At 56.7% G+C, this 21,869-nt stretch overlaps 2 protein-coding genes across 3 annotated transcripts in view; both read left to right on the forward strand.

Annotated features, from left to right (window-relative positions):
• AP2B1 (adaptor related protein complex 2 subunit beta 1) overlaps window positions 1-10,741 on the forward strand; it is a 79,484-nt gene extending 68,743 nt beyond the window's left edge. Inside the window, exons 21-22 of the mRNA XM_086762884.1 lie at window positions 7,223-7,377; window positions 8,402-10,741. Of these exons, the coding sequence (XP_086619010.1) occupies window positions 7,223-7,377; window positions 8,402-8,476 (230 nt within the window). The 3' untranslated portion in view covers window positions 8,477-10,741. The remainder of the gene's footprint in view (window positions 1-7,222; window positions 7,378-8,401) is intronic.
• Window positions 10,742-13,675: 2,934 nt separating this feature from the next.
• On the forward strand, window positions 13,676-21,711 carry RASL10B (RAS like family 10 member B). Of its 2 annotated transcripts, none has more exons than XM_086763021.1 (4): window positions 13,676-13,779; window positions 15,855-16,187; window positions 18,630-18,674; window positions 19,086-21,711. In XM_086763021.1, the coding sequence occupies exons 2-4, from the start codon at window positions 15,972-15,974 to the stop codon at window positions 19,521-19,523; spliced, it is 699 nt and encodes a 232-aa protein (XP_086619147.1). In that variant the 5' UTR covers window positions 13,676-13,779; window positions 15,855-15,971; the 3' UTR covers window positions 19,524-21,711. The 2 variants fall into 2 exon arrangements, with proteins under 2 accessions (XP_086619147.1, XP_086619149.1); XM_086763023.1 differs by having other exon boundaries at window positions 18,550-18,674; window positions 19,086-19,480.
• Window positions 21,712-21,869: the final 158 nt, after the last annotated feature.

A 21,869-nucleotide genomic window follows, 5' to 3' on the forward strand; every position in this document is an offset into this window, starting at 1 on the left:
GGTTTGCTAGCTCAAGACCAGACTGCTTGCCCAGGCCTGCTTCGATTGGTGACGCTCAGTGGAAAATGTGTTACTGGCTCACAGGGAGAGCGCGGGAAGGCCAGGCGGTTTCTCTGCAGTGGTATCCACAGCCATTGCCAGGGCTCAGGCTGGGAAGAGGCTTCTCAGTGCTTTAGCAAGAGACCTGGACACAGTGCCTCTCCCAAACGTGATCCGTCACTCGGGATGCTCGAGGGTGAGCAGGATCTGCCAGCCTCTTTGGCTTATGTACGGGAGAAAGTGGGTCATGTCTCAGAAACAGATTTCAAACGCTTCCATCCACTGAAGCTTCTGTTTTTGTATTTTCGCTGCTGACACCTCCTCCCTCTTGTGACCATACTGGCCCTTTCCTTCCTAGACTACCTGGGTCTCGGCAAGGAGCAGGCCAGTAGCTTACAGGAGGGAGAACTGGGGAAATCCTGTGTGCTTCTCTTAGCCCCTTATATTTTAACTGCCAATGCAGTCCTGACTGTGTGCTGCTCACCTTGGTTTCCTCTAAGCAGTAATCTTCTCAGTACAAACCTGTACCTGTCTGTACAAGGATCAGCCAGGCCCCAGACCCAATGCAGGGCTGGGCTTCCAGCATCCTCAGGCTTCTCACAGCGTGACAAGTGGCTGGTGGTGTTCACCAGGGCAGTGGCAAAATTGCCTATAAGAAAACTGGAGAGGGACTTTTGACAAGGGCAGGTAGTGATAGGACAAGGGGTAGTGGTTTTGAACTGGAAGAGGGTAGACTTAGATTAGATATAAGGAAGAAATTCTTTACTGTGAGGGTGGTAGAACACTGGCACAGGTTGCCCAGAGAAGCTGTGGATGCCCCATCCCTGGAAGTGTTCAAGGCCAGGCTGGATGGGGCTTTGAGCGACATGGTGGAAGATGTCCCTCCCCATGGCAGGGGGTTATTGGCACTAAATGATCTTAAAGGCCCCTTCCGACTCAAACCATTCTATGACTCTGAAAATAAGCTGGATGACCTCCGTTACCAGCTGAACCCATCTTGCTGCTAGTTTACAGCAGAGGAAGAGTGTGTGTCTGGCTACGTGCTGCAGTAGAGCAGTGGTGTTTCAAGATTCAGAATCTCGATCGTTTAAATCCAGTGAAAACAGCCTTGTTTTAAGACACCTGCTTTCTTTCCAGAGTAACAAGTCTGTGTTAGGTACAAAATCTTTAGGAACTTGATCCTTGTGGAGGAAAGATTGGTTTGTGTTCAAAAGACTCTCTCAGGAGAGGCCAAAGCAGAATAAAGCTTTCAACCTGGGCTGTTGGTGGGTCTGTCGTTCACTGATGAAATACCGCTGCGTGCAGCTTTCATACCGCTGCGTAAAACCAGGTACACACTGGCTGCTGTGGCAGAGCTGCGCGGAACAAAGTCTGCAGATTTCAACGGCTCCCAGCTAAAACTTAGGAGGTGCTGGGTTTTTGCAGCCATTCAGCACGGATGAAAAGCTTCTAAGCACCGCCGGCTCCACAGAGGTGTGCAGCTGCCGCGTGAATCCTTATCCCTCCTCTCGCATCCGCTCAGATAAGTAATTCATGCCTAGCGTGAGCGGCTCGGGGACGCACCACACCATTCATGCTTCAGTCTATCTGATTCCAGCCCAGTGATGCGAATTTAGCTGTGAGCTAAAAATACCTCTGCTCCCAGCTGATGTGCCCTCATCGCAGCACCACCAGCCACTTAAACAGAGCCGCGCAGCTGCAGCAGGCATCGTGCAGATGGAGCAGAGCGTGCCAAGCGACCCGTGGCTGCTGCTGGGTAGAGGGCTGATCAGAAGCGTGGTCACTGTACCCTTGGTTGCCTGGCTTTTCTTCTCCTAGCTACAAAGAGCCTTTGCTTTCCTGAGCGCTCAGATCTGCGCTGTTTCTGAACCGTGTGAGAAGTGGGGTTGAAATTATGTGCAGACATGTAGGAAGCCCTACTGAGCGGCTAAACGGAGGATGCTGATTTTGTTCAATGAAGAAGCTGAAATTTGAATTTATTTTTCTTTAAACCAAAGAGAAATGGGCTTGAAAGAAGGATTTTTAGGGAGTTGAGTTTTATCTTTTAAGAAAGCAGCATGTGCATTTCTTGTACATCGAGGGCTGGCTGTCTGTCACTGTGCTACAGTCACCTTACAGCACCTCCCATGTAAACGGCAGGCTTTTCCCCAGGCTTTTCCCCAGGTTATTTCTTTTGTTCCTTCAAGCAAAAAGGAGATAAACACAGTCCATCAGCGCTCCCAGGCCTTTGTGGGTAAAAATCCATCCCGTGCCCACGAGGCAAGCCAAATGGGATTGACTTGAGCTTTGATAGTTTGCAACAGGGATGGCAGAAAGAGCTCCCAGCCCTGGCAGCTCACCCCGTAACGGGGCACGGAACAGCCAGAAAGTCTTGGCTGCTGCAAGTCGCCCACCACACCGCAAACTGAAGCCTAGGATAAGGTGCCAGGCTGCGGGGTGAGGAGCAGGTACCCTTAAGTGGTAGAGCTTGCCGCTCTGATCCCTGTGTCCAGCATCCTTGTTTCCAGGAAAAGCAAGTCCCGGACCCTTGAAGGTATTCCCACAGTTCCCAGTGACTCAGAGTAGTGAGTGCTTAATTCTGGATTTGAGGCTCAGGTTCCCAGCAGTGAGAGCTGGCACTGGCCTGAAGCTGTTCTTCAGGGCTGGAGCCGAATGGCTGTGGGGGAGCCAAGTCTTTCTGGAGCTGTATCATGGGGCCAAGGTGTAATTAGGATGCACTGCACACCTTGAATTAATTAGAGCTCTGTTTCATGCATCTGCCTCTTAGGAAGAGGTAGTGATGGTGCTGTGGAGAAAACCGTGTTCAGAAATACAACTTGCAGTGAAAACACAAGGTCATGGTTGTACCCTAGCAGTCTCATCTTTTAAAAATCCAGTGATAATTTAACTGATTTGGAGTTTTAAAATGGAAATGTAAGAATCTAGTGCATGAAAATAGATTCATAGATTGTTATAGCTCAAAGAATCTGAGTGCTGTTGGTGCAACTGTACCAACTGAGGTTTCCCTTGCAACTGAGCGTGCACTAAGGTGTTTGCCTTGTTCACACTGTTTTCAACATGCTAAGTTTGATTAAATTTTAAAGGACCGCTGCATTAAGCTAAGATATGCAAATCAGATTAGCTAAATGTGTTGTTTTGTTTTGTTTTTAATTCTACTTACCCAAGCCCACAGAGCGAAAGCGGACAAGCTGACTTGCACATGGAGATTGGATGCCATTAAGCAGGAGGCAATTAGTTGCTGTGCTGTTCAGCAGTTCTAGAAGCTTTGGTTTTGCTTGCTTATTACTGGTCCACAAGCTGGTGTGAAGTGACAGCTTTAGTGTTTGGAGTGGAATGTGGCTTTATTGGTATGCAGGGGTCACTTCCCCCCTCCCCCTGTAATTTGCTAATGCTAGAAGAAAGAAAAATTGGATTTTTGTGCTGGAACAACCTGGGACACAATCGTATGCAAGCCTCCCTGGTAAGGTTTTCTTCCTCTATGTGCAAATCTAGTAACCTGATCATTTGTAGAATTATAGAACCCATGCTTATTACCTGTCTTGGAAATGAATGTGCTGTCATAATATTGACCGAAGTGCCTCCCCTCTGGATCTGAGTCTGCAGATGCCTTTGGTATTTGAATGTGGTTCTTGGCTGAATGCTCAGAACCATCCAGGTGTTACTAGAAACAGTGTGGGGATGTTTTCAGCTACCACAGCACAAAATATAGGGATTACATTTTACTTCCTTATATCCAGTGCTCGTTGCAAAAGGCCATGAAGGTCCGAGTTCAGAAAAGGGATGTTGTTGGTGTTGATTCTCAGTTGTGCGTGTCCTTTGTGAAAACTCCTATTGCCAGTTGGTCATCTTGGCTGTTTGAGTTTGGAAGTGAAATTCTTAAGCTGTACGGGTAGAAGATTTAAGCGTGTCCTTTGCTATACCTAGAAGGAAAGTGCTGTTGAAAAGAAGTGGATTACTTCAGTGCAAGGGGGGACACCTTGTCCAGCCCTTCTTCCCTGCCTGGCTGTCTTTATACGTGTGCTATTTAGCTGTTGGACTGAGGTAGGGTAAAGAATTCTGTTCAAAAAAAAAAAAAAAAAAAAACACAAAAGGAAAAGAAGAATTTAAAAAAGCAAACGAAGAAAAAAGAAAAACAAACCTCTGAAAGATGGACTGGTGTCAGAGGCTTCCTTGGCCTCGGTGATGGGGCAGTTTCTCTGTATCCTTGCATTGTGCTTCAAGAGGGTTTTGAGAATGAGCATCGAGCCAAAGGAAAAAGCCCTGCGGAAAGTTGCTTAGCAAGGTCAGATGCAGACTGTGCCGTCTTGCAGAAGGACTCGTGTGGCTCTGCTTTGCAGAGTCACCAGACCCAGTGTGTGTGGGGACGTGCGTGCCCAGGCAGCACGGCTCAGCCCTCATCCTGCCTGCACCGGAGACAAACAGAGACTCCGGTGGGTGCTGCGCTCACACTCAGAAACTACCAGCCCTGGTTAGGGCTGGGCTCAGCTTTCTGCTCCCGGGAAATATCTGCCTTTTTTTTTTCTTTTTTTTTTTTCCTTTTTTTTTTTTTTTTTTTTTTTTAATAGGCTGTGCTGTCACATGGCATTAGCGGTCCTGCCTTCAGCCAGGCAGAGCCTGGCACTGTTGCTTAGCAACTCGGCCAAATCTCCAAAAATCCAGACACTTGGGAGCACAGGAGGGATGGGAGCGGCTACCTGGGGGAGAGGGGGGTAGGGGGTAGGCTTTTGGCAGTCCCCAAATCTGTGCTGAGAGAGGGGGCAGGAGGAGACGGGCGAGCTGAGCATCAGCTCCAGCCTGCTCAGGATCGCTCCGGGTGTCTGGCTGAGACAGGGTGTGTTTTGTAGCGTTTCTTGCACTCCTCAGGGGGTAACTGAGGTCAGACAGGGAGGTGGAAAACAGGCTTTCCTAGCATTTTTGCCCTGCCTCAGTTTCCCTCCCTGCACCCCTCTACAAGCGCATCCTTGTGTGGAGCTCTTCCCCCCGGCAGAGGCAGTGGCTGTTCCAGTGTTTGACGAGCCATGTGTGTGCCATCACATGGCTGAAGGCTTTGGAGCTGCTCTGCAGCCCGGTCTCCCCCACTGTGCCCCCAAAATGAAGCTCCCTGGCCGGCAGGAGCATTCCCCTCTGCTGCTATCACACCGTGTGATGGGGTAGCAGCCCCACAGCTTCCAAAATTACAGTTCCTTGCTTGCAGCCTTGCTTCTGACCCTGCACCCACGCTCCCTGGGGAATGCCTCTGCTCTGACAGCATCCCCCCCAGCACAGAACATCTCAAACCCTTGCCAGCAATTCCACTTCCAGGATACGCATCCAGAGGGGCTTCAGAACAGTGAGGTTTAACCTCAGCCTGCTAAAACTGGACAAACAAAATCCCATTTAATACCAACATCCCTTGCAAATTCTGAGACAATCCTTGTGTTGAACCCTGTGCCTTCGCACAGCCCTGGAGGCTGCTCTCGCTGCTGGGGGGACACAAGGAGATGGGATTTTGGGCCTCATCCCTCGTGGGTGATGTCCCCGCAGCGTGGGGCTCTCCCAGCCGCGCTCCCTGCGAGCAGGGGACCGCTCTGCGTTGCCCTTTTCCCAAATCTGGGTGAGGTTGTTGTACAGAGGAGGAGTGGAGGTGGGAGGAGGAGACAGAGGGAATGAGGGGTTTTAAGCAGAGGATCTTGTTAGTTACTTATATCTGCCAGTTTCCATAGTAACTGGGGAAGAGAGGAAACCTAAATCTGAGTGCATCTGGGTAGCTGGATGCCTGAACCCTCTTCAGCCTGCACACAGCCGCTCTGAAGCCTGGGCAGCGAGGGGCTTCAGCCCAGCCACTGGCAAAGGGTCCAGGCTGCCCGTGGAGCTGCTCCACAGCTCTGGTGACCAACGCAGCGGGTCCAGGTCTCTGTGTCAGTGTACGGACTGGTGGGGCTCTTTGTTTCCTGCTTTTACTGTTCGCTGGTGTGTGAGCAGACTCGGCTGTCCCCTCTCTGATCCCTCTGTGCACCAGCACAGGCTTGTGTCCATTCTCAAATCTGGCACTGATGCTGGAGGCTTTTGGTGTTTGTAGGTGCAGGGATGGGTTAGAGCCACATGATTGCTTTGTGCAGCTTCTCTGCCGCTGTCCTGCTCCTTGCACTCGTTGAAATGGGTCCCACATTCCCAGTCTCTTGGCTTTCAGTGCAAATTGGTTTAAGGACACTTCTCTCCCTTGCTTTCTGTCAAAAGTGCCCAACTTGCTGATGATGGCCCAGTGAAGACAATGTGTTCCTCTCTAGCCTCAGCAGAGATCTTGGAGGGTTAAATTTCTCCTGTTGGGCACCAGGAATGGGAATTCACCAGTGATGCTTATCAGGTTTGGAGTCCTCCTCCCTGAGCCTTCCACCCAAAGTGTGAATGTGCCCCTGTGTGCTGTGCTGAGAAAATCCCTTGGCATCCAGAGGCTGCTGGTTTGGGTCTTTGTGTTCTGCATATTTGTTCCTGTTCTGTTTTTTCTGAAAGGTCCCTTAGAAATAACGTGTGTCATGGTTACATCCATGCAGGTCTGTAGTTGAAATGGCACATCTGCGAGTGCTGAAGTGGTATGGTGTGTTAAACCTCCATCACAGCCCTAGAGACTGTGGATTTTTACCCTTTCAAGTGATTGCCTAAAAAAAACCCAGATTTTTACTACCTTGTAGGACATTAGTTTGGCCAGAAGTGTCTGTGTGTGAGAGAGGGGGAACAGAAGGGAGCTGCTGTGGTTGGGATGGGCCCTCAGAACCAGGCACCCGAGTGAGCCTCAGGCAAGGATCTTTGTTCTTCTCCGCCTTCATCTTCTGAGTTTTGGCTACCTCCAGGTTACTCTGCCTGGGGCTTATTGCGGGTTGTAGGTAGAGCAGAGTCCTCTTGCCCTCTGAGCTGCAGACTCCTGCCTTGATAAAGTGACCCAGAGCAGTGAGAGCCCTGCAAGATGGGCAGATACTTCACAAGCGATCACAGCCTGAAAGGAATGAGCTGGGTCTGTGGAAGCAAAATGGATTTTTTTTTTTTTTCTCCTTGTGTCCTGTCTGCTCCTGTCCCCAGGGAAAACTCTGAGACAGAAGTCAGCATTTCCTTGTGCACTTGCATCCTGGGAATGCTCCTCTGGGCTCTCCTGTCTCTGCAGATGATGGCTCTGAATTAACAGATGTGTTTTTCTTCCTTCTCTCTGAAGACACTGTCTCCAGCAAACTGCAGAACAACAATGTCTACACCATTGCCAAGAGGAATGTGGAGGGCCAGGACATGCTCTACCAGTCTCTGAAACTCACCAACGGCATCTGGATCTTGGCCGAGCTTCGCATTCAGCCGGGGAACCCGAACTACACGGTGAGGTGTCGGACATGGAGTGATTTCTCCCTGCTTTGCCTAACGTGCTTGTTTTGAGGGAGATCCTGTTAATTTGACCGGGGGGGTTAGGAATTCCCACTGAACTGGAAAAAAAATGAGAGACAACAGAATTATGCTGCTCTGTTACCAGTGAGCTGGGATAATGCCACTCAGCAATGAGCAGTTACTTGCCAAGGTTACACAGAGATAAAGCCAAGAGACATTAGCGAGAAAGCATTGCCAGGACGCCCTTCCCCCTCTCATAAACAAGGAGAAATTTATGTCCTGCCGCGTTCCTGCAGCGGAGACCGGCTGTCTGGATGTCAGAGCCTCTTTGGCCTTGCGCTGGCATCAGCCTGTGGCTGGTGGGAAGGTGCAGTCTGTCCTGCATCGTGCACCCGTACAGCTGTTCCCTTTGCCTCTCCTCCCCTTGTGAGGACCTGTGTGTCTGAGCGTCCTGGTGTTGGAGGATTTATCTCCTGTTCCAGGAGTTTCAAGATAAATCCATGGTCTGGAGACCTGCAGGGTGAGAGCGAGTGTTGGAAGGTGATTTAAAGTGTTTGTGCAAGGATTGATGCCGCAAGCCTGGTCTCAGCCTGATCTTTGCTTTAGAGAGGGGTGCCAGCCAAGTTTGTGTCCGTCAGGACTGAGCAGGAAATCGTTAGAAGCCCCCAGGCTTAGCGCTGTGATTTACAGCGTGAGGGCCAGCAAGTCCCTTGTCTCAGGGTTTGGGGCTGCGTCTCCTCCCTCCATGGCTGCAGAGGCACCTACGTTTGTTAAGGAATCTGAGAACCCCGCAACGAGAGTTGGCTTTCATGTACGTTGTAGCAAGCCTTGAAAAGGCAGTTTGGTGCTGGTGATGAAGAAAGAACTCAAAAAAAAATATTTTTGGGTGACTGTCGTCAGCCACGTCTGCAGTCTGACTCACGCTGTAGGTCAGACGTTTCCAGTTGCCTTTGTGGAGATGGTAGAAAGCTCCTGCCTTCCTTTGCACCGCTAACCTCTCCTCTCCTCCTCTCCGCAGCTCTCCCTGAAATGCCGAGCTCCCGAAGTGTCCCAGTACATCTACCAGGCCTACGATGCCATCTTGAAGAACTAACAGGAGATCAGCCTGTGCCTCACCCTGCAGAAGGAGGGGGGAGAAAGGGGTCCCCAGATCCTCCTTCACCACTGGTGCGGGGAAAAGCACTCTTAACTGGAAGCAGCTGTATTCATGTGTAGGATTTCAGTCAAAGGCACTGATTAAACAAGGTAGCAATTAGTATCCACGTGCTAACGATGATAGGGAACAAACCCCTTTGATATTTTTAGCGTCCATGGAGTTTGTAACCACTGCTTCGACTACTCCCACACCCCCCTCACCCCTCACTCATTGTCCGTTCTCGTGGGCTTCTCCATTTTGTGCCAATGTTCAGTGTTTTCTAAATGGCTTTAGGCGTAGTTACGATTTTGTAAAATACCGCTCATTGGAAAAAAAAAAAAAAAACAAGCAAAAACCACACGTCGGCTCATTAAAACAAGGCAAAAGTGTCGAAAACATACACTGCACTTTATTTTATATTTTTATACATTTTTTTGAGTTTTTCTATTGTAATTGGCTTAAAGGAAAGGCGATTCCAAGGAATTATTGGGAGCCCTGCGGGGACGTCGGGCTCTAGCAGCGTGAGCACGGCCTCGGAGAACTAGGAACAGAGCCATCAGTTCGGTCCGTGGAGGCGGATGGAGCCTTAAAGAGAGGGGGTTTTTTATTACACTTGTGCTGGCAGACTCTGCTCTGCTTTTGATGGTGTGTTTTCACTCCAGCCATCTCCCTGGCTCATTAGCTGCTGATTTGAGAAGCGAGGCTGCTCTTACATGGGGAGGAGCTGCGGACCTAGGTTGGTAACGGGACAGCAGCAGATGAAACGAAGGAAGAGAGCCCGCTGTTGGAGCAAAAGGCTCTTGCCAGAGCTCTAGGTATGGTCTCTGCATCCTCGCCCAGCCGCAGCCCCTCTTCTTCTCGTTCTTTCCGTGCCTGCTACGGCCGAACTGCCTTCTCAGCTGTCCCCTGGGCTGTGCCACCTCCACCCCACGCTGTGCTAACCCCCGGCCAGCCCCGAGGCTCGCAGTGGTCACGCCAAATGTGGCGGGGCTGCTTCCCTGCCGGGGCTGCAGGCATCGGCGGTGCCCCTATGGAGATGGGTCGCTGCTGGCAGTGTCCTGGGGCGCCGCGGGGAGCGGAGCGGCTCTCTGTGTTCCCGTGGTCTCCCCACAATCCCCAGGCTGCGGCACCACAGGGGATGGTTTGGGGCTCAGTGTTTGCGCCCTGCTTGCTTGGAGGCTTCAGGTCCTGGCTGGGCTGAGGGTCGAGCAGATCGTGGGAGCATTTCTTCCCTTTCCGGCTTGGCTCTCTGTGCCCAGGGGCGCACAGGGACAAGGGCCAGTCAGGTTCCTGCTCTCTCCCCCTGTCCCGAGCAGCCCCATGCCCTGCTTCCTCTTTTCCTGCCTGTCCTTAGGACCGGGACTGCTTCCCTTTCCAGTCCATGGCTGTGGACTCGCCACGTTGCAACCACTAAGTGCTGTGGCAACAGCAGTGAAAGCAAAGCCTCTTGCATGTCCTTTCTCCATCCATAGCTTGTCCTGCTTAAAGCAAGCCCCTACCCAGAACGGCTCCGCTCTCCCCTGCATGCTTTGGCTCCATCTCCTCCCCAGCGAGCAAAGCTCTTGTGCATAGCAAACCCCATGTTGTCTTTTAGATGCCACATTTAAAGTCAATAAATGTTTTATGGTGAGAGATGGTTCATCAGGGCTTTGGCACTGTCTGCAACCAAGAAGCCACTGCTGGGAAAAGGTCACGGTGCCCTGGAAGAGACTCCAGCCGGGCAGGGGAGCTGCAGGACCCCGAGAAAGGTGATGTCCCTGTGTAGGAAGCCCTGTGCTCTGGCTGGGGAGAAAGTGGGGCAGAGCTGCAGCGATCCAGCCCTTGAGCCCTGCCCGTGTGTGCTGGGAGGTGATTTGCTCCAAGCGCTGCAGGGGCACCGCAAAAATGATTAACAGAGCAATTAACGAAACACCAGTGGCACCGAGTGCAATGCTGTGGAGGAGATGGCGGAGGGTCAGGAACAAACAATTAAAGCCTCCCTCCATGAACCAGGCCGTGTAGCTGCGACACGGGGAGGGGATGCTGAGCACCCCCTTCTCTTGCCAAATTTCTTCCTAGCTTTTAGGGCACGCGGGTGTCTCTGTTGCAGGGCAGAGCCTGAGCTCAGTCGGTGGCGCTTTGCCCTCCTCTCCCACCATGCTGCTCGTTCGATTGTTCGCCGCGTAGTTGTGTTGCTCTTCAGGCTTTACCAGCCGTCCGTGTCAATAAACTCATTTCCACCTCGCTGTGGCTGTGCGTGGCTCTGTGGGGCTGGGGAGAGGGCTGACTCCCCTGCTTCTCGCCTCTGGGGAGGAGCAGGAGGAAGATGGGTGTACCTGTTTAGCCCTTCCTGGGCCCTAGGTGGGCTCTGTGTAACACAACCTACTTTTTCTGTGAGGAAACAATAAAAGTCCTGTGAGTTGGTGATGCATTCAGATTGCTCTGGACCAGTGCTGGGATCTTCCAGAGGGCTTTGCGGGCTCAGGCCAGATGGGTTGGGCTGCAAAACCTCGCTGCCAGGCCAGAGCCAAGCTCAGACAGCCTCAAACTCGGCCCTTGACGTGACCAGAAATGCAGCAACACAAGAAGCAGGATTGGGAGGTGCTGCTCTAGAGCAGAACAGCTCACCTGTGCTCAGCCCTGGCTTAGTGACACTTGGAAATTTGGTGACCTCTCCCATCCGAGCACCTGAGCTGACGGGTACCGGATCAGCCTGTGGTGCCCTGCACGGGGATGTGTTTGTGTTAGAAGTCTGTGTCTAGTAGCAATGGTGGCAGACTAGTTTGGGGTCACTGGTGTTGCTGTCGTGTCCCTTTGTGCATCCCTGGTGTGCCTGGGACGGCCTGCGTGGCCAGCCGCTGAGGATGGGACAGGACAGGACGGGATCGTCGCTCGCTGCTGTGGGTCTGCTCCTGCTGTGGTGCTGGGGCTGAGCCTGGGGCAGCGTTTGGCCCAGCAGGAACAGAAGCTGCTGTGAGATGCTCAGGGCTCTGCTGTCCCCTTCACGTCCCATGGCAAAGGGAAGGGTTTCTCCCTCTCTCCCCATTCTGTCAGGGCTCCCTGCGGAGAAATCGGCCTTTCCTGCTGCTCTGGATTTGCAGCCACACTTGTGCCCCGTAAACGGGGACTCACCAACCCTGGGTGGTGCTGTACCTTGCAAACTGGGTTTGCCTCGTTAGCATCATTAGTTTCTGATGCTGGGAGCTCAGGGGATGCAGGTGATGCTCCAGGCTGGGATCTGCTATGGGTGTGGATGTTCCCAAAGCCTTCCCCGTTCCTGAGGCCCACGCTGTGGGGCAGGGACCTTGCTGCTCTGGCTGGCGATGGGGCCAGCCCAGGTGTGCTGGGAGGGCTCCCCAAAACGCCCCGTGCTGAGGGCCAGCAGTGGGTGCCAGCGGGTCCCCAAGCCCAGGATGCAGCAGTGGGAGAGGCAGGGACTCGCCCAGGGATTTTGGAAGCTGTGGCAGCAGTGGGGCACAAGAGCACAGCCCCCAAGCCATCAGCCCTGCCTGTCTCCCCCTGCCTCCCGTGTGCTGGGACGCAGGAGTGCTTTGATGGATGATTTTAGGTTTGTGTCAGCCGCCTGTCACTGAGGCTGGTCGAAGCCTCCCAGCCAGTGGGGACGTGCCAGGATCCAGCCCCGCTCCCCTCCCCGCTCCCTCGTGTATTAAATTTCACAAATAAAACTGCAAGTGAAGAGCATCTCGGAGAGAACTGCTAAAAATAGCCCCGAGGCTGGAGCCTGAATTGTGCAGGCGAGTTTGTGTGCAGCCGCGATCCCTGCCCTCACCCAGAAATATTTTGGGGCTCAGGGCAGCTTTATGGTGACGCAGGCAAGGGGAGCTGAAGGGGCTGTGGAAGATGAGCAGCATCTGGGGCTGGTAATAACCCCCAAGGACGCCTGAATATTTCCCTAACTGCGAGCATCAGGCAGCTCTGCGGGGAAATAAGCCCCAAATCTCTGAAAACCTGGGTGAAACGAGAGACATGGAAAAGGGGCTCTGACTCCCCTTTTCCCCCAGGATAGCTGTGGCACTGTGTTTCCAGTTGTACCCCCTGGAGAGGAGCCCCTGGAGAGGATGCCTTTCCCAGCCAAAGGTGCTGACAGGGCTCGGGTGAGCCGGGCTGTGCCCTGGCCGGTGTTGGGGCTCAGCCAAGCCGGACCCGTGGCGATGTCCCGGCACTCGCTGGTGTCACGGTGAGCTGGAGCTGGGGCTGGGGTCTGCTTTGAGGAGCAGAGAGGCACAAGGAGTCCATGGGCAGCGTGTCAGGGGGGCCTGGACCACGCTCCTCAGTGGTGCCACCAGCATCTTCCTCGCCATCCAGCGCACAGGTAAATGTTTGGTGTGGGGTGTCCCAAAAACACAGAAGCTGCAAGAGAAACATCCCACCAGGATGGGCCTGGCACCACCCTGAACTGAGAGCACCCCCGGGTGACAATGGGCACAGAAAAGCTCCCCACCCTGCCAGCTGGCCCAGGGGCTCAGCAAGGAGGTGGAGGGATGTGCCCAAGAGCAAGCAGCAGTGTCGGAGGAGGGAAAGGCTCCCTGGGAGGGGTCCTACCCCCCTCCGCAAAAGGGGTCTGGCTTCAGGGGGCTCTGGCAGGGTAGGTGTGAGGGCACAGATGTTGCTGGGCGCCGGGGAGGGAAAGGGTGACGGTGCTGCACCCAGCACACTGCAGGGGGGACATGGGAGGGGTCTTTTCCCATCGGCACCTCCCCAGAGCCCCGGGAGAAGCCGGTGTCCCTCCTGGCTTCCTGCGACTCGATCTGGGCTTTCCCTGCCTCCTTTCCCGGGCGCTGCCTGCATCCCTCCCTGGGTACCACAGCCTGCATCCCTCCTTGAGCATCACAGCCTGCATCCCTCTCCGGGTACCACTGCCTGCATCCCTTCTTGTGCAGCATCCCTCCTTGAGCAGCATCCCTCCCCGGGTACCACTGCCTGCATCCCTCCTTGAGCATCACAGCCTGCATCCCTCCCTGAGCAGCGCCTGCCTCCCCGCCTGGGCATCCCCTGCCTCCCTCCCCGGGCACCGTCTGCCCTCCCTCCGCGCCCCTCCCCGTGCCCCAGCCGAGCTTTGCGACCCAGCGGCGGCCGCGCTCCCCGCCCGGTGCCCCCCGCTCCGAGCCAACCCTTCCCTCGCAGCCCCCCGGTCCCTCGGTATCGCCGGACCGGGCCGGGCCGGGCCGGGGCTCTGCAGCGGGGCCGCCCGCCCCGCACCGGGCTCGCCGCATGGCTCCTCCGCCCGCCGGGGCTCCGCCGGCCCGGGCCGCCGCTACACGGTACGGGGCGCGGGGTGGGGGGGGGGCACCGGGGAGCGGGTTGGGGGGAGACGGGGTGCGAAGTTGCCTCGGGGGTTTTGGGGGGCGGTGGGTCCCCAGCGAAACTTGAGCACCGGTGTTCCCCCGCGACCCCGGCGGCTTGGGGGGTGCGGGATGCAGGATGCGGGTGCTGCCTCCCCGCGGGGATGGGGGCTTGCTCCTGCGGGGTGCGGGTACCCACGGTCGAGCCGGGGGCCAGGATACCCATCCCGGGAGCACCCTGCCAGGTCCCCCGTCCCCCCGCCCCCCGGCCCTGCAACCCCCTGAGCTCGGCCTGGGCCCCCCGGGCTGGTCCCCGCTCTGCCACCCCCCCGCGGGGCCACCCCGGCTGCGTGTGTCCCCCTCCCCGTGGCTCAGTTTCCCACGGTGGCGTGGGATGCCTGTGGGGTCGGGAGGTGCTGGGTTGGCTTGTGATGCTCTGGGGTGCAAGCCCGCTTTTTGGGGCCTGCCAGCTGACTTCCCCTGTGTGTGGCCCCTCGCACCAGCCCCGAAGGGGATGGGGGTTTTTGGGGGGGTCACAAGGCAGGGCTCAGCCCACTCCACAGCTCAGGGCAGCCCCGTGGGTGCTGGGTCTCCCGTGGGTGCTGGGTCTCTCGTGGGTGCTGGGTCTCTGGCTGTGTCACTCCATCACCCCGTGGCCCTGCAGAGGAGCTGAGGTTGGTTCTGCAGGGACGAAGGGTTTGTGGGGACGGGGTTGTCCTTGCAGCAGAGTGGCCCCCCAGGACTTTGCGATGACAGTGCTTGCTGCTGGTGGAGAAAGGCCTCAGTGGGGCTGGGTGTGGGGGCCCTGTGTCCCCCGTTTCCCTGTGTGTGGCAAAGAAATGCTCCCGCTGCCGGGGCTGGGGCGAGCAGGTCCCCAGGAGCAGTCAGCACCCCTGGGGACAAACCCACCTGGGGCTGGATCAGGCCCCGCTGAAGGCCCCCAGCCCCGCTGCAAGGAGGGGGAGGATGGTGTGAGCCATGGCCCAGCCTGGGGGGAAGCAGGGAGCCCGGCCTCCCCAGGACCCAGCATGGGGACCCGCACCGCCAAGATCTCCATGGGGCAAATAACCCCCCCAAAACAGGCAGGACAGGGCCGTTTGAACGTGCCGCGCCCTGCCAGCTCAGAGACCCCTGCCCCGTGCTCTGGGGGTGATTTTCAGGGAAAAGGGACCAGAGCATCACAAACTGGCAAAACCATCCACACTTCGGGATAAAGCACAAACCGCTTCCTAGCGATGGGAGCAAGCAGAAGTGGGACCCGGTCCATCTACCTTTAATGTTTCCATTGCAGCTCCCAGTCAGGAACCTGGTGCCAGCGGGTGTTTGGGCTCCTCAGACTCGGTTCCCGCATCCTGGTGCGTGGGTTACCACCCTGTGTCCCCCGGCACGCGTGGCCCTGCCCCAGGGCCCTTCTGGCTTCGCCACGTGTGCCAGCAGCTTGTGGGCTCACCCCGTCAGCTGGCTCAGAAATTAGCCTCCATCAAGTTAATTGCCAAACCGCTCAAAGCCTGAAATTAAACATTAAAGCTGTCGCTCGCGGGCACAGAGCGATCTCCCCACCCCGCCCCAGCAAAAGGCAATTCTGGCTGTCCAAGCAGAGGGAAGATGGATTCCCCGGATCCAGGAGGCACTGGGATGGAGCAGGCAGTGTCGGTTCCCGTGGGTGCTGCAGGACAAGTCCCCAGAGCCACCCGTCACCCTGCTGCCAGGCTGGGCGAACCCCAATCCGCAGAGGATCCCTTTCCCAGAGGTTTCCTTCCTCCGGTACCGAAAGGGCTGAATGCTCCTGTGAGAACCTTCCCGGGGCAGAGTTTGCTCAAATCCAAGTTCTCCTTGGCTCTGCAGGGTGGGATCCTCTGAGGGGGACCCTGGGGTCTCATGGTGCCGAGCCCCTCACTGGGGGACATCGCCCAGCCTGGGGGGATGCTCCTGCTCCCAGAGGACAGGCAGAACCCTTTTCCGTGGGCTCCTGCTTGGAAAAATATCGTCTGAAGGAATAGTGGAGTCTGCTGGGGTGTCTCCAGGATCTGACCCGCTTCTCCTTGTCCTCGCAGTGACGGGCTGTCCCGGAGGGGAAATGCATCCTGAATGGGGCTGAGGCCCCCTGCACGGGAATATGCAGCCTCGGCGCCGCAGGGGCAGCACCAGGGCAGCGGCCGGCGCGCGGCGGCATGGTGGCAACGTTCAAGATCGCCGTGCTGGGAGCCCAGGGCGTGGGCAAGAGTGCCATAGTCCGGCAGTTCCTCTACAACGAGTTCAGCGAGGTCTGCGTGCCCACCACGGCCCGCCGCGTCTACCTGCCCGCCGTCGTCATGAACGGCCACGTCCACGACCTGCAGATCATGGACTTTCCCCCCATCACCGCCTTCCCCGTCAACACCCTGCAGGTAGGGATCGCGCCCGGCTCCGTGCGATGGGATCCCCCCACGCTGAGGGGTCTCCAGTGACTTTGGTCGGGTTTCACTATAAAACACTGCAGGGTCCCAGCTCTTCCTTTTCGGGGAGTGCTGCTCCCTCCGTGTCGGGGTTTGCTCGCTGAAAGCTGGTGCGAGGGATAGCGTCCTCATGGCCACCAGCTGAGCGGGCCCAGGATGGAACGTATTTTGCAGCTTTTTCACCTAAGATGCTGGCAAGTGTGGGAAGGATGGTGTCCCACCCCGAGGACCTTGGCTCTGGGGACCTTGTCCCACTGGGCGGTGGATCCCGGAGCACTGGGAGCCAGCAAAGGGCTGGGGGAGCGTGGCCAGAGCATTCGGGTGAAAATCTGGGGTTCCTGGAGAGCCAGCCCTCGATGAACCCACTGCCTGAGCCAGGCAGAGCGGGGCTGCTTGTCCCCTCCCGGGGTGGCTGTCACCTCCCAGCACTGCGCAGGTTGGTCCCCGGAGTGCTGAGCCCACCAGCTCCTCCTCACCCTGCAGTGCGCTCGGGCGCTGCCGAAACTAGCCACAAAAGCACCCAGAAGCCCCAAAAAGCACCTCCATGGGAGCTGGGCACTCATATTTTTAATTAATATAATTATATTGCTCCTACGGGATGCAGTTATAGGGGCCTTGTAGGGCTCCAAGCTTCCCCTGTGCCATCGGGCAGGAGGCGAAGTGAGCACTCCGGGGGTGAGGAAGAGGTTTAAAAATTAATCGGCGTGTGCAGGGAACGAAAGGTCGGGGCGAGGGAGAGCCCGAAATAGCAAAGGGTAATTTATTGACACGGCTGCCGACGCGAACATGCTCAATTAACTCTCTGCCTCGCTGCGCTCAAGAGGAGGTGGCCGATGGGAACAGATGGAGGTTTCCGGGGAGGAGAGGACGGGCAGAGGGCTGGCTCCGAGGGGAACGGAGAGGATCATGGTGGGGGATATGGCTCTGTCCACTGGGAAGCATCGCTGGGCTCTGCTCCATGCCCGGGAGCAGCATTCCTGTGGTGACGTCCTGGGAGAACAACGGGAGCTGGTGGCTCCCCAACGTCTTGCTCCTGCACTGGTCTAGGCAGAATGCGCAGCGTGACCTTCCTCCAGCATCCTGGGAAAAACCATCCCAACGTCCCAGTGCCGGAGCAAGCTGCCCCCCAGCATGGTGGAAGAGCTGTGATTTATGGATCTCCCGGGTGTATGTGGACTCAGAGTGACCTGGGACACTGCCTCTCCATCCGCCTGCGTCTCTCCAATACCCAGGAGCTCCACATCCCCTGCTCCCCTCGGCGGGTGCGAGAGGAGCTGCATCCCACCGCTCGCTCCCAGCTCCTTCCCGTGCCACCGTCTGCGATGGAGACCAACCCACAGCCCAAACCAGTCCTTTTTCCAGTCGCCTTCAGTCCTAGGTCTTCTCATTTTGCCTGGTTCCCGTGACAAGCCCAGACAGGGGTGATTCACGGTGCTGAAGAGGTTTGCTTGGGGTGAAGTGACACCGTTCCTGCTGGGTGCATCTTCCTTCTCCCCACTGGTGCCCATGGGCTTGCGGTGCTGCCTGTATCTGCTGCCATTCCCAGTACGGCTGCTGGGCTGGGAGAGTGGCTGCAAGTGGAGCAGATTTTCACTCCCATAACATGGAAAAAAAAAAAATCCTGTTATTCCTGGAAACCCAAAGCTTTCCTAACAATGTGTATTTCTTACAGCTCCAAATTTTGGCTCTGCCCTGGCCCCTGATAGTGCTCTCCCACACCCACTCCGGAGCAGCCGCTGTTCCTCTCCTCTCCTGTCCCCACGTCCCCTCCAAACAGCCCTGCTGTCCCCTTCCCCCCTGACCCATGGAGCTGCCGGTCCCACAGGGACAGGCTGAGCCCTGCTCAGCATCCTTCTTGCCTGCCCTGCCCGAAAACCGGGGTGCATCACTAATTAACACACCTAACTAGCAGCTCTGAAGGATGAAGCTTTTACATCCAGGGCAGGGGGCTGCGTTCAGCCCCTCTCCCCGCTCACCCCTGGGCCGCTGTGGGTTGGACGAGCTGTAATCCTCGCTCCGGAGGGGAACTGAGGCTGACGAATCCCATTATCTCTCCTCCGGATTAACGAGGGGGATAAGGGATCTGCAGGGATGCTGGAGGGGATGGCCAAAGGACCGCGGCGGGCAGACGCAGCCATGACAGGGACGGAGCAGGGGTGCCCTGGATTCTGGGCGTCGGGGCCGGCGAACGTGCAGCCCCCTTGCTGCACAGCAGCCTCCTTGGCACGCCCGGCCCTGAAACAATGCGGGGCATCCCCCCACCTGGCACCGCGATGGGGCCGAGCCAGGATTGATCCCTCTCTGCACCTTGCAGGAGTGGGCGGACGTGTGTTGCAGGGGGCTCCGGAGCGTCCATGCCTACATCCTGGTCTATGACATCTGTTGCTTTGACAGCTTCGAGTACATCAAAACCATCCGCCAGCAGATCCTGGAAACGAGGTAGGGAATCGCTTCGCCGATAGGTGCATCCCCGCTCCGCGGCTCCCGGCCGGGCCATACGGCTCGTCCCAGTGCTCCTCTGCTCTGGGCTTCGGAGAGGAGATATTATAGACTAGGACAAAGCCCCTTTGCAGGGCTGGGACCCCCAAAAGCAAAAGCAAATCTGGACCCAATGGCAGGAGAAGAGGCAGGGCGCCCAGGCAGGTGTCCCCTCTGTCCCTGGGGAAGCAACTGGGGCTGGCACGGCGGGGGGCTGGCCACGAGGAGGGACAAGGGGGTCTGCCAAGAACGGGCACATCCCTCTTGGCAAGCCAAAGCCAAGAGCCAGTCTGGGACAGGTTGGCAGTCCGCAGGTCGTTGCTCTGTGCCCTGCTCCCTTCCACCCTCCGTCACCGCTTGCTACCTCCCCAGGGTCATCGGCACTTCGGAGACGCCCATCATCATCGTGGGCAACAAGCGAGACCTGCAGCGGGGCCGGGTGATCCCGCGCTGGAACGTCTCCAACCTGGTGAAGAAGACGTGGAAGTGCGGCTACATCGAGTGCTCGGCCAAGTACAACTGGCACATCCTGCTGCTCTTCAGCGAGCTCCTCAAGAGCGTGGGCTGCGCCCGCTGCAAGCACGTCCACACCACCATCCGCTTCCAGGGCGCCCTGCGCAGGAACCGGTGCGCCATCATGTGAGCCCACCCCCACCCTGCCCCGACGGACACCCCCCGGCCGTGCCCCTGTGGCCGCCCGTCCCTGTGGACTGCGGCTCCCCCGGCGAGCGCTGGCGATGCCACGGCGGGAGCTGTGCCGGAGGCGCCTCGGGGTTTGGTCCCCCCGCCAACGCTGGTACCCTGCGGTGACATTTGGGGACGGTGCACCTTGGGTGCTGCTGGGCAGGGCGATGTGGTGGCCACTGGTGGGACAGAGCAAGTGGGCAGCCGGGCTGCCCGGAGGTAGCGAGGGGTGAGGGAAGACCTCGGCTAAATCCCCGAGCCCTCCCCAAGCCTCCAGAGCTCGGGACCAAAGCCGTCCGGCGGTTTGTGTCTCCACGGTGCCTGAAACGCAGCGTGGCCCTGGGCTGGAGGAGACGCCGCGGTGCCCGAGGTTGGCTGTTGGGTCTGTCCGTGCTGGCTCCCACCCCGGCGTCGCAGGGCCAACGCTCAGTGCTTGCTGCTGCCCGCCATCTCCTGCCTCCTGGAAGGAAATTGCCCGGCGCCTGTGTCCTGATGCGCACGGGGTGGCTCCATCCTTGCGCAGGGTGGAGGTGGGATTCCCGTTTTCCTCCCCGTGGAGCTGGGGTTTCTCCCCTCAGAAGGCAGAGCAGCCTCCGGCAAGAGGCCGGGTTACGCAGGCTCTTTTCTTGCTCGGTTGAGTCAGATTTCCAGGCAGAATTTCTGGATGAAAACAAGAAAGGGGAAAAAAAAAAATAGTCAAGCCCTCATCCTGCCCCTTACATCCCCTCAGAGTGCTGGGTGTGGCCTCACCAGGGGTTTGGTTCCCTTTCTGCTCCGGTTCAGCCAAGGAAGGCTTCTCCTGCCCCACCAGCCCGTCGAACACCAAATAATTCGGAAACTCTCCTTGCCGGGCAGCCCACCCCTCCGCTACCTCGCATCCCGGGCGACTCCGACCCAAACACCCAGTGTCCCCTCCCCGGGCAGGCAGGCGGTTCCCCCCGTGCCGTCGCACCCCGTGCATCCGACCCACGCTGGGCTTTCCCAGGGCCGGGGGGCGGTGGTGCGAAGGCGGCCTCCGAAGCAATAGGGAGCTGGAGTGGCATTTCCAGTTGCGTTTCACTTTTTTTTTTTTTTTTTCTCTATGCACATGTCTAACAGGAAAGTAAGCCCCCATTTATTGTTTGTTTAATCTTTCCACTTGTTTTCACACGAGACTTGCAGCTCGCCTGCGTCTCGTCCTGCAGAGCAGGCGGCGAAGCGCGGCCCGCGTTAGCAAACCGCGTCGAGGCGTCGCGCCGGCAGTGTGACAAAGCGAGAGGCCGCGGAGCAAGCGGTTCCCCCTTCTCGTACTCCCTGTGAGACACGGGGCAACGCCATCCTCATTGCCATGGCAGGATCTGAGGGAAAAAAAAAAAAAAAAAGAGAAAAGGCAGTGGGGGACACGGGGCCATCTCAGGTGAGGAAAAGCCGAGGAGAGGGCGAATCCAGCCAGGAAAGGGCGGCAGCACTCATCTCCATCCCTTGCCTTCACACACCCCCCAATCCCATCTCGGCGGGATTTATTAACAGGTCTAAGTCCACGCTATCGATCTCTGGCTAGCTTTATCCCTCCAAATTGTTTGAGAAGGAAACTCCTTGATAAATGCTAATAATAAAGCATTTACGAAGTGCTCCGATGTACACATATCAAAGACTTAGCCAATACATTGTTAAAACCCTCTAGCCTGCAGTTTATAGCACAATTAGTTACAGGTTTTTATAGCTTCTATTTAGTATTTTGGAAAAAAAAAAGGTTATAAATATAATTGTTATATTCTACTGTACTTTATAGACAGACAAGGTTATATTAGTAATAATAACTCTCACTGCTTCGACAGCATTTCCCAGCTCCCGAGAAAAACGAGGGCTACAAAGAGCTACCTTCCCAAGAGCCCAGGAGGGTTCGGTGGTGGAAACCCCCAGGCACGGGCAGGGAAACTGAGGCAGGGAGGATGCGGGCAGCCAGGAGCACAGCAGCAGCCGCATCCAGCCTGCGCCCTGCCCCTGCTCGCACCCTCAGTACAAAGTCTTACCCATCACCCAATGCCACCCTGGTCCTGCTAAAAAAATTAAAAAAAAATGAAAATCAACTGCTCTTGAGCCTGGGATGGGCTGAGGATGTTCCCACCGCCGGCCCCAGGACAGTGTGAGGATGCTTCCCTCTCCTCCTCCTCCTCCTGCCCCGGTGAGCTTCCCGGTTGCCTGGACTTGCCTTTCCTTTCTCCCCCTGGACTTCTTGTCGGAGATTCCCAAGGTGTCTACACCACCTCTAATGCCCTGCACCCCTTTCTTTGAAACTGAATTAAAAATCAGGTCTGTCCCCCCTTGTTCTCTACCCGCCTCGCTGCTCTTTGCCCCCGCCGTGCTGCTTGCTGCCCCACTGCGGGAGGTAATGGCCCGGGGTGGGGGAAATGGTTTCTTCTCTGCAAAAATAATATTTTTGGAAGCAGAGCTTGCACCTGCAGGGCCCTGGCGCTCGCCCTTGCCGTTCCT

This window comes from Chlamydotis macqueenii, chromosome 19, assembly GCF_036417535.1.
Source record: "Chlamydotis macqueenii isolate bChlMac1 chromosome 19, bChlMac1.mat, whole genome shotgun sequence".
In the NCBI taxonomy this organism is placed as follows: domain Eukaryota; kingdom Metazoa; phylum Chordata; class Aves; order Otidiformes; family Otididae; genus Chlamydotis; species Chlamydotis macqueenii.

Excerpts from the sequence above, each read along its gene's own strand:
- RASL10B (XM_086763021.1), top strand. The coding sequence starts at position 15,972 with ATGGTGGCAACGTTCAAGATCGCCGTGCTGGGAGCCCAGGGCGTGGGC. Across the intron at positions 16,188-18,629 it reads TCCCCGTCAACACCCTGCAG|CTTCGAGTACATCAAAACCA; the intron begins GTAGGGATCGCG and ends TTGCTTTGACAG. Across the intron at positions 18,675-19,085 it reads CAGCAGATCCTGGAAACGAG|GGTCATCGGCACTTCGGAGA; the intron begins GTAGGGAATCGC and ends CTACCTCCCCAG.